At 39.2% G+C, this 9,777-nt stretch overlaps 2 protein-coding genes across 2 annotated transcripts in view; both read left to right on the top strand.

Moving 5' to 3' along the window:
* The window catches only part of kcnj12b (potassium inwardly rectifying channel subfamily J member 12b), a 10,073-nt gene extending 3,547 nt beyond the window's left edge, over positions 1-6,526 (top strand). The window contains exon 2 of the mRNA XM_035654242.1: positions 1,347-6,526. Within this exon, the coding sequence (XP_035510135.1) occupies positions 1,480-2,757 (1,278 nt within the window). The 5' untranslated portion in view covers positions 1,347-1,479 and the 3' untranslated portion in view covers positions 2,758-6,526. The remainder of the gene's footprint in view (positions 1-1,346) is intronic.
* A 299-nt stretch (positions 6,527-6,825) lies between these two features.
* The window catches only part of LOC118323072 (malate synthase-like), a 9,933-nt gene continuing 6,981 nt past the window's right edge, over positions 6,826-9,777 (top strand). The window contains exon 1 of the mRNA XM_035654992.1: positions 6,826-6,873. Coding sequence (XP_035510885.1) covers positions 6,826-6,873 — 48 coding nt within the window. The remainder of the gene's footprint in view (positions 6,874-9,777) is intronic.

Here is a 9,777-nt window from a genome sequence, read left to right as displayed (position 1 = left end):
AAAATGTTTACTTGCTGCCTAATATATCCCACCCACTGACAGGTGCCATGATAACCAGATAATCAGTGTTATTCACTTCACCTGTCAGTGCTCATAATGTTATGGCTGATCGGTGTATAATGTCTTGACACACTGTGTAATACAAGTGCTCACACTAGGCAACAAGCTTGAAAAAACTTGATGACAAGTTTTCTTTCTATCATCAACACAGCACAAGCTGCATGTGCTGAAGGCTGCAGATGGGACTGATCAGGATAATGTTCCCCTTTTTTAAAAGTATTTTCTCCAATAATGTGCCTGATCGCATCGATTCCTACCATCAAACCATTTGTATCCGAGGCTTTTCTGTGATACCCAATTTTCTGCCCCGTCTTTTTCAGCCCATATTATTTTCCAGTTCAGCCTCACAGGGGAATCACACAGTCTCATCACAGTACTCCAGTGACTCTAATAGCTGTGCCAGCTGGAGGAAACAGAAGATACGTCATATAAAATGGCAGGGCATTGGATTAGCTGGCTATTTCTGTACCCTGTTGATCAGAGAAACATGTATTGTATATACTAGAGTATTTCCAAGAGAGCAGGGAGAAAGAGAGGTAGGTAAAAGCAAATATAGGCTATGGAAGGATATACTATGAATTAAATGTAGTAGATTAACTAGTATTCTTTACAGCAAGGTTAAAGATCTTACCCTGAAAACTAGTTTTCAACATACAAAGCAGTTTGAAGATCACTTTATCGTTATCGTGTTTGTCCTAAATGATGCAGTTTAACCTAATCAACATCTAAACAGCTTCGAAATGACATCCATCAGTGACATGTTGAGACAAAAATTAGTCAAAAGCCTTGTTTCTAATTAAACAGGGGGAAATGATCAAGTGAGAATACAACATGCTTTGGCATTACTTTGTTACCAGAAGCAATTATTAGACAACAGGTCCTAAAACTATTAGAGTTGACAGTGACAGAGTGACTCCTGAGAGAGTCTGGATATTTGTAAGTACATCATGAGTAGAAGAAGTCTGTCCTGAAGTAGTAGTAGTAGTAAACTCAGCTCAGCTCAACTTTATTTATATACTGTAGCACTTTACACACAACACAGTGGATCCAAAGTGCTTTACAAGTAAAAAGTAATTATAGTCGGTGAAGTGCTGGAGTAGAGAGATAGAGAATATGTGATGTGCAATTGTGCAAATAAATATGTCAGATTACTGTATGGTTGTCTTAATCCTCTGGTTAAACAAAGGTAAATTAATTCTTATTCCACTTTTCATCTAATATCCATTCATTTTTTAAAATTTACATTGTGGGCAGACACTAACATTTTACCTGTCCTTCCTTTACAGGAAACTACTTTTGTGTCTCACCTTTCAATTCCAGTTGACACTGAATCAGTTTTGGACGGAGCTGTGCACTTCCTGTGAGCCTGGGTAGTTTTGTGGGCTGGGCTAAAGCCACGTGGCTGTGCCCCACTGAGGCATGAGTGTGGGAAGGGCCCACCATCACAGCTTCGTGTCCTGTGAAGAAGAAGGCCTGAGACTAAGTACCATGCCTGCAGTCGGCAGCTTCGGCAATGGCAAGATTCATACGAGACGCAAATACCACAGCCGGTTTGTCAGCAAAGCTGGACAATGCAACATCCATTTCTCAAACATGGATGAGAAGTCACAGCGGTACATGTCTGACATGTTCACAACTTGTGTGGACATCCGCTGGCGATACATGTTCTTGCTATTCAGCCTGGTGTTTGTGGTGTCCTGGCTAACATTTGGCCTGGCATTCTGGGTCATCGGTCTCCTACACGGTGACATGGACCATCCCGGAGAGGACGACAGTTTTGTTCCTTGTGTGACACAGGTCAACACCTTTGTGGCAGCTTTCTTGTTCTCTATTGAGACCCAGACAACCATTGGGTATGGAGCTCGCTGTGTAACAGAGGAATGCCCGGCTGCTGTCTTCATGGTGGTCTTTCAGTCCATCATGGGCTGCATCATCGATGCCTTCATGATTGGTGCCATCATGGCCAAGATGGCAAGGCCCAAAAAGCGTGCAGAGACTCTACTATTCAGCCACAATGCAGTCATTGCTCTGCGTGATGGGAAACTGTGCCTCATGTTCAGGGTTGCCAATCTAAGGAAGAGCCACATTGTGGAAGCTCATGTGCGAGCCCAGCTCGTCAAGCCCCGTTACACAGAGGAAGGCGAATATATCCCCCTGGATCAGATTGACATGAATGTAGGCTATGACAAAGGTACAGACCGCCTGTTTCTGGTTGCACCCCTCACTGTTATACATGAGATTGATGAAGAAAGTCCACTGTTTGGCATCAGTAAGCAAGATCTGGAAACATCTGACTTTGAGATAGTAATCATACTTGAAGGGTTGGTGGAGGCCACAGCTATGACGACGCAAGCACGCAGCTCTTACCTGCCGTCAGAGATCCTGTGGGGTCACCGCTTTGAGCCTGTCATCTTTGAAGAGAAGAGCCAGTACAGGATAGATTATGCCTACTTTCACAAAACATTTGAAGTACCATCCACCCCCAGATGCAGTGCAAAGGACATGGAGGAGAGAAAATTCCCAACATCTGGCGCCAACTCCTTCTGCTATGAGAATGAGCTGGTCTTCATCAGCAGGGATGAGGAGGAGGAGGAGGGAAATGAGCAGAAAGACACAAAGTGTTCATCAGAGCTAGTGAATGAGCAGACCACTCCTGGACGTGATCAAATCTCCTCCCGTAGAGAATCAGAGATGTAACTTTTAGCTGTTGCTTGTTTAGTTTGTTTCTGGCGTCATGAAGAGCCCTATGACTGTCATTCTACTGACATGAGGATACCACTAAAGACATTTTTGCTGCAGGTGGAGAAACAGACATTTCTAATTTCTGTCATACAAGCATAGATGAAGCTCATCACTTTTCTCATTGGATTAACTTTTTGCTTCCTTGAGATGGTTATTGAGCTTTATCAAATGCAAATAAAACTGTCATGTTTCAATTTGCAGATGATCCTAGTAATGAAGTGCATGACAATAGCATAGTTTTGTATGAAAATTTGAGAAATGTTTCATGGTTTTGGTGAGAGTATCTGTAAGTGCTGTTCACAGTCCTCAAATATATGACTTACAACTGAGTGTGGAATGAAATTGACACTTTGCAGGTGAAACCTTGAGGACTTATTTGGTAAAAACAGAAGAGTAGATCAACAGTGGATTTTTATGTTAATGCTAGAACTTAACAATAAGACTCTAAATATTCTACATAATACAATGATGAGTTGGTTAGTTGGCATACAAGTGATATACATACATAGTATGGACTGCATGCAACTACGAGAGACACATGACAAGGTAGAGTTATAAACATTTCCATCACAAAAAGGGAAAACACACTTGGTGCATCATATATGCATACTAACAGGGAAAACTATTCATCTCTGTCTTAATATTGTGGGAAACACTTGACCTGAGTAGATGTTAAGTATTTTTAGTAGTTTTCCACCATTTGAAGTTTAACTGTTGCCCTTTTAGTTACATCATCTCGTGCCGTTGGTTTAACAGCACCTGACTGGAGAATTAGCCCCACTAACTGTTTATCTGGAAGCACTTATATTTCACAATTATATTAGAATAATGGCACTTTTGTGTTCCTGTGGACAGAATACTTTTTTTTGTTAGCAAGGCCTTTATTGTATTGTATTTATCAAAGGCAGACTAATGTAGAAAGGTAGAGCTGGCAGCAGCAGCAGCAACGCACAGGTGCGTGAGCCGCAAGGTAGCCTCACACACTGCTCATGCAGGCAGTGTGTCCTGGGCGTTAGCATAAAGCGAACAGGTCCCAGGTAAAAAGTAAGTGTCCTCAAGGAATTGGTTTTGCTTTGTTTTGTTTTTTTAGTGAAATGTTGCCTTTTGAGGATAAACATGATGGGTACTCTTGGAGGTAACACTGGGTCAGGTTACTACTGCAGGTAAACTAGTAAGTTGTTGTCGGACAAGCTAACGCTTGAGGCTTTCTTTAGAGCAGACAAACACACTGGTTAATCTATTCCTTATACACTTGCTCTTGTATTTTTGGGACAAGGTAAAAAAAAAACACCATCCTCCACGGTCTTTAAATGCAATATTTGTTCTAAAGGGAAATACAATACAGCTGTACACTACCTCTGTATTTAACACATAACACCTTTTTTCTTTATAAATGTGCTGCTGAAGGTCAAACAACCATAATCATGACCTGTGTGTATCTAAAAATAACAAAATTAGAAATAACCAAAGACAAATAATCTAAACCCTTTCTGTAACCTCAGGACATAAAAACACAGTCTGAGCAGGATAATCTAACTGTAACTCCGCACATATTGGTTATCAAAGACTTGACACAATTTGGAGGGCCCCCACAGGCAATAAAGGAGTCTAATTAAAGTCATCTGAAATGAAACCCTGTCACATGCATGGCCCATGGGAGACAGAGTGGAGTAATACTGCAACACATCTGTGCTCTATATTAAGTTAAAACGTCAATCCAAAAAAACAAATATTGACCAAAGGGAAGCCCTGGCACTCAACATGAAATACAGTACTCAGAATATCTCTTCAAAAGCTTGCATATTGATGGAAAGCCAACGTTGATTCTTGAAGGTTTTAGATATTCTAGGGACACGTTTCTTACATTCACATGTTCTGTAATCACTCGTGAAGAATATATATTTTTGTGACAGTAAAATCAGGATGTTCTAACACGTTCTTACTCAGATTTAGATTGAGTATAGTCTCATCGTAATGTCTTTATAGATATTGTATCAGATAATACATGACAAAAAAATTACCTTGAAGAAGTAAGAAATGACTTTAAAGATTATGTCACAATAATGAAACTAATGTCTATCTGGAGTGTAAACAAATCAAACCAGACCCTTTGGTATATTATTAAAGTATATTAATGTAAAAACATTGGCTTAACTGTATTCATATGTTTCATATAGACATTCACAGCTTTGAGGGAAGAGCGTCCTAGTTTCACTCTGAGCTGCTTGTGTTGTGGTGGATTACACACACGGATACAAATAACAATATAATTCCCTTTGTGAAATCAACGCTGTCCAAAAAAAACATTAATAGATCAAATGTATATTCGGTTCTACTATTCAATCCATTGATGTCATATAATAGTTTATGTTGTTTTTCTATGTTCTTGGCCTGAGGCATTATTATTTCTCTTCCTATATTATTAATAGGAAGTGATAAAGATATTAGGTCAGACTGTGCACCACTGTGTTTCACTTATCCCAGGTGAGATGAATTAGTTTGCCCTCCACATTTCTCAAACTAAAAGCTCCATGTGGGTTAACTTATACACCTGACTGCCATTTCAGCATATTTCAACACATTTGTATTTATATCTTGCTGACTTGTGCTGAAAATATCACAATAGGTTTGCCCTAGAAAACAAATGGTGGTTCCACTGGCATTTGTGCCAAGAGCAGGGTCAAGGACTTTGGCATGTAGAGTACGAGGGAAGAACTCTAATTTGTACATTTGTCTGGGCCGTTATTGTAAATACATTTATTTATTTTTTTGGTTTCAGGATCTTTCTGGCTTAATAGACACTAAGTATTAATACATTATTTTAAAAAGTCAGTGTTAATATCACAGGTTTCTTGAGCAAAGCAAGAAACTGGAAATACTCTCTTTGCTTGATGGACTGAAATAATGTCTACTGACCTCTTCTTGTCTTCCACTAAATGCATTTGAAGCAATCTTGACTCTGAGTTGCACCTTGTTTTCTCCTCACAGGGGTTTAGTTTGTTGTGTGAGACAAACAATTTATAAATTGACAGACAAATAAAAAAAAAAATCCTGTTGATTACCACAATAAAATATATCTCACAAAGCCAGCAGTTTTCTTTCTCCTTCACGGTAGACAGACACTACAGGGATACTTTTACAATAAGCTCCCGCTGAATGTAGTTATAACAAATAAGTGCAGCGGGGAGGGAAGGTGGGGGCGAGCTGTTTGATAAACAGAGAAATGGACTGTAATTTATGGCTGTGATTTGGCGGTGGGATGGTATCTGGTCGGGGTCAGAGGTTTCTTCTTTCACTCTTATGCAACCAATCAGGCACGTCTTTGCATACATACAAACAACACTTGGCAGCCCCGCTTGATTTCACTGCCCTGTAACCTTGAACACTGGCAAAGAGATCACATGCACACAGGCACAAACACACACAGACACACACACACAAAACATAGGAAATTAGAATATAGGTTTGGTTAAATTGTCCAAAATCTGTGTGGACTTCTGCAATGTGACACTTTCTATCATCTATCTGTATCAGCTGACATTTTCTGTTGTTTTTAAAGCACAAAAAGTTTGACACATAATGAATAAGTGAAATATTTGACCAGACCAATAACTGTTATATTATATATGATATATTTCTCTACAAGACATAATCAGAGTTTCTACTGATGGGAAATGCTTAGAATTCTTGTAAAATGCACAAATAAAAGTAGAACATCATTGTGTCTTTGTGTTGGTACGTCAATCCAAGAATCTGGTTTTATTCAATTACCATTTAATATGACCTGTCAGCTAAAGAGCTCGAGTGGGTGTGTGATATATTAAAATGTTATCTTGGCAACAACAAGTCCCATCACAGTGACATTTAACAGAATAAACTGTTCTACCCTTTCATGCATTTAACTTTCGGGAAGTTATTTTAGTGCCCAATGAAGGATGAAATGTATAATTTGTTACTTTACTAAGAGTGCTGCATCCTCTGAGAGGTGCGGTGTGATGGAAGGAGCACTGAGAATAAACTGGGATGCTTCCCACCCACTCTGCAGTGTTGGAGGATGAGAAGCCGTGGAGGGTCAGTCTTCCAACATGCAGAGTGGGCTGTTGAAAGGCAAATTCAGCCTTAATTGCAGCAGCTCTATTCTTTGCTGGTCTCCCTCAGCTGCCAGAAGGAGGTGGAGGGTGGAAAGAAGTAACATGATGCAACAGCTGCACTTCCTTTCCTAAAGTCGTAAATACAGACATTTCAGACCTGAATCACGTTGTTCCGCCATTTTCTAGGAACTGTCAGTTCTGACTGAGACCATAGCAACTTTTCCACCATAGAGCTACTTTATGTTACTGATGGAAGAAAATATCTGAAGTTTCAAGTTTCCCACTAAAAAGTTTTGTTTTTGATATGAATCAGAGGAAATGGACACCAAAAGTGAACCTCAAAAGCTCTCAATGAGGTTCATTACTTTTCTTTCAGCTGCTTCCCACAGAGGTCACCACAGCGGATAATCCCGCTGGCAGACCGAGCCCGGCATGAAGATCTGATGATCCACATATTGTATTTGATCTGGCAAATGCACTTCTTGACATAACTTTCTCCTATTATCCGGCTGTGCCTGGGGAACAACCTTGGGTTAAGTGTCTTTCCCAAGGATACACTGACATGTGGACAGGAGGAGGTGGGGATTGAACCACCGACCCTGTGATCACTAGTTAACACAGTCTGTATGCTCTAATTATTGTCATGGACAAGCTAAAAGAATTTCCAGTTAATGTCTGTGTGTTGAAAAAGATGAAGGGTTTCTTACAGGAATGTAACTACCCGTCTAGGAAAGATTGACGTATAGAGATTTTGGTCAGAATCAGTCAGTGTTGCTGCGAAAGGACGTCCATGTTGAGGATTGGCTGGAAATATGTCTTCAATCTCGTCGTCCTTTGACCGAGGACGTGAAATATCATCCAGACAGAACAACTAGAGGAAACCAGTCTTAACATCTTCTAGATATTATATTACAGTTTCCCTTTCCCTTCACAGCAAAATCAGATCATTAAGGCAGTGTCATGTTATTCTTTTGAGGGTGTGGACTGCTTAAAGGTTTCGAGGAATGAACTTGTGAATGGAGGGCGATGGATGGAAAAACCCACCCTGACTGGGAAAATCTGATTGAGGAAACTGGTTTTAGAAACCAGGGTGGATTAGACTGTAATTTAAACTAGTGTCTAACTGCCCCGTGTGAAAGTGCACAAAGGAGACCCTGGGAATTGTCGTTACTTAAAAAAAAGAAGATGTGTAAAAGTTGGCAAATGATTTGTCTGTTTGCACACATTCAGTATTAATATCCTCTTTGTTAACACTTTACTTTAACCCCCTTATTTAATGTCTATATAAAATCAGAATTTAATATAAGTAGTCATGAGAAGGACATTTTCAAGTGCTGGTCAACAATTATACGTCTCATAAGAAACATGCTAGTCGATGAATAAACAGTTAATAAAAGGTTAATAACATAGTATAACAAAGCTATAATAATATTTAAAGCCATGATTACATACATTAACAAATCCTTACAGTGTGTTATGTATATATATTTTTTTTCTAATTAATATATGTTAATCTTATGAAATTTTGTGACTCTGATTGGTACATAAAACTATTTCCACTTTAACCAGCCACAACAGTAAAGATGCATCAGTATTAATAATCTAATAATGACATAATGTGTCATTTACAGGGGCAATTTATCTATAAGTACTTTTTTAAACACATTTTGCTGATAATATTATGCATGTTTACTTACGCTTATATTTTTTCAATATTGTATTAGTACTTAAATGAAGGATCTTAATAATAATTTACTGATTTTATTGCTAATCATTCATTTTTCACAGGAGGAGTTATAGTATTTCATACATTACATTACATTAACACTTAAAAGGCACCTCACAACCACAGTATAATACATTTGTGTGTTACAAACCGTTCATTCATTCAACAGTTCATCCTCACCCCTCTGCCTCTGTCCACACTCTGTCAGGTTGTTTTCAACAACACAAACATGAACAGCACAAATATCTCCTGAGGCACGTTGTCTTGGCATGACTCAGCAAACATCAGTCACCGGTGGCTGCTGGTTTGAATTACATGTAGTGTATCAGCGCTGTTGAGAGACAGTTACAGCCAGTATCACTGACCACCAGTATATACTAGTGTTTACTGCCTGATCATCTATCTCTTTAAGTTATTTTGCTTATGGAGACATTCATCCTCCAGCTGACCACATCACTCAGCAGTACTAGCTGCTCCAGCCTCGACTCCTGCAGACGTACAGTATTTGATTACAGCAACAGGTTGATTGGATTACAGGAGGCACTGACTCAAATACCTACAGCAAACACAGAGCAACTGGAGAACTTCCTGCTGCGGATGAACAAGTAGAGAGGACACCAACTATTTAGTGCGCGCAAACACCAACAGGGTCAGCCCGGCTTATCACACCCAAATGATCTGCTAAAGGACACTGTACCTTCAATATTAACACTCATCAAAAACCCTCCTGTAGAGTCTCATTCTCAATCAGTGTCAGACATGAAGGATGTTTTCTCTCTCTGTTTGTCTCCATCTATCAGAGATGTGTTTGGTCTCTGCTCACTTCTCATAGGGAATATAATTAATTCTGCATCGTCATATTGGTTCATTTCCCAAAACATTTCCAGTATAACATGTTAGAAGTTCCATTCAATAGTTTATTGGACTATGTGTGATTTTATATAGTCCAGTATATGAGTTTAAATAGACTTTTTCCAGCAGCCATTTTTACATAAAATAGGGTAAAACAGGTGTTTCCAATTAATTAAACTAATTAAGGTTCAACTTCATTTAGTGTAGCAGAGTCTTTCCAGTGAGCCAACATGCACAACAGCAGCACCCTGACTCTGTTTGACCTGAATGGAACTGAACCTTAATTAGTATCATTGGTAAAACCTG

The sequence above is a fragment of the Morone saxatilis genome, unplaced genomic scaffold (genome assembly GCF_004916995.1).
Source record: "Morone saxatilis isolate NCDOM2014 unplaced genomic scaffold, NCSU_SB_2.0 Contig14, whole genome shotgun sequence".
Classification (NCBI taxonomy): domain Eukaryota; kingdom Metazoa; phylum Chordata; class Actinopteri; family Moronidae; genus Morone; species Morone saxatilis.
This window is presented reverse-complemented; position numbering and strand designations above follow the sequence as displayed.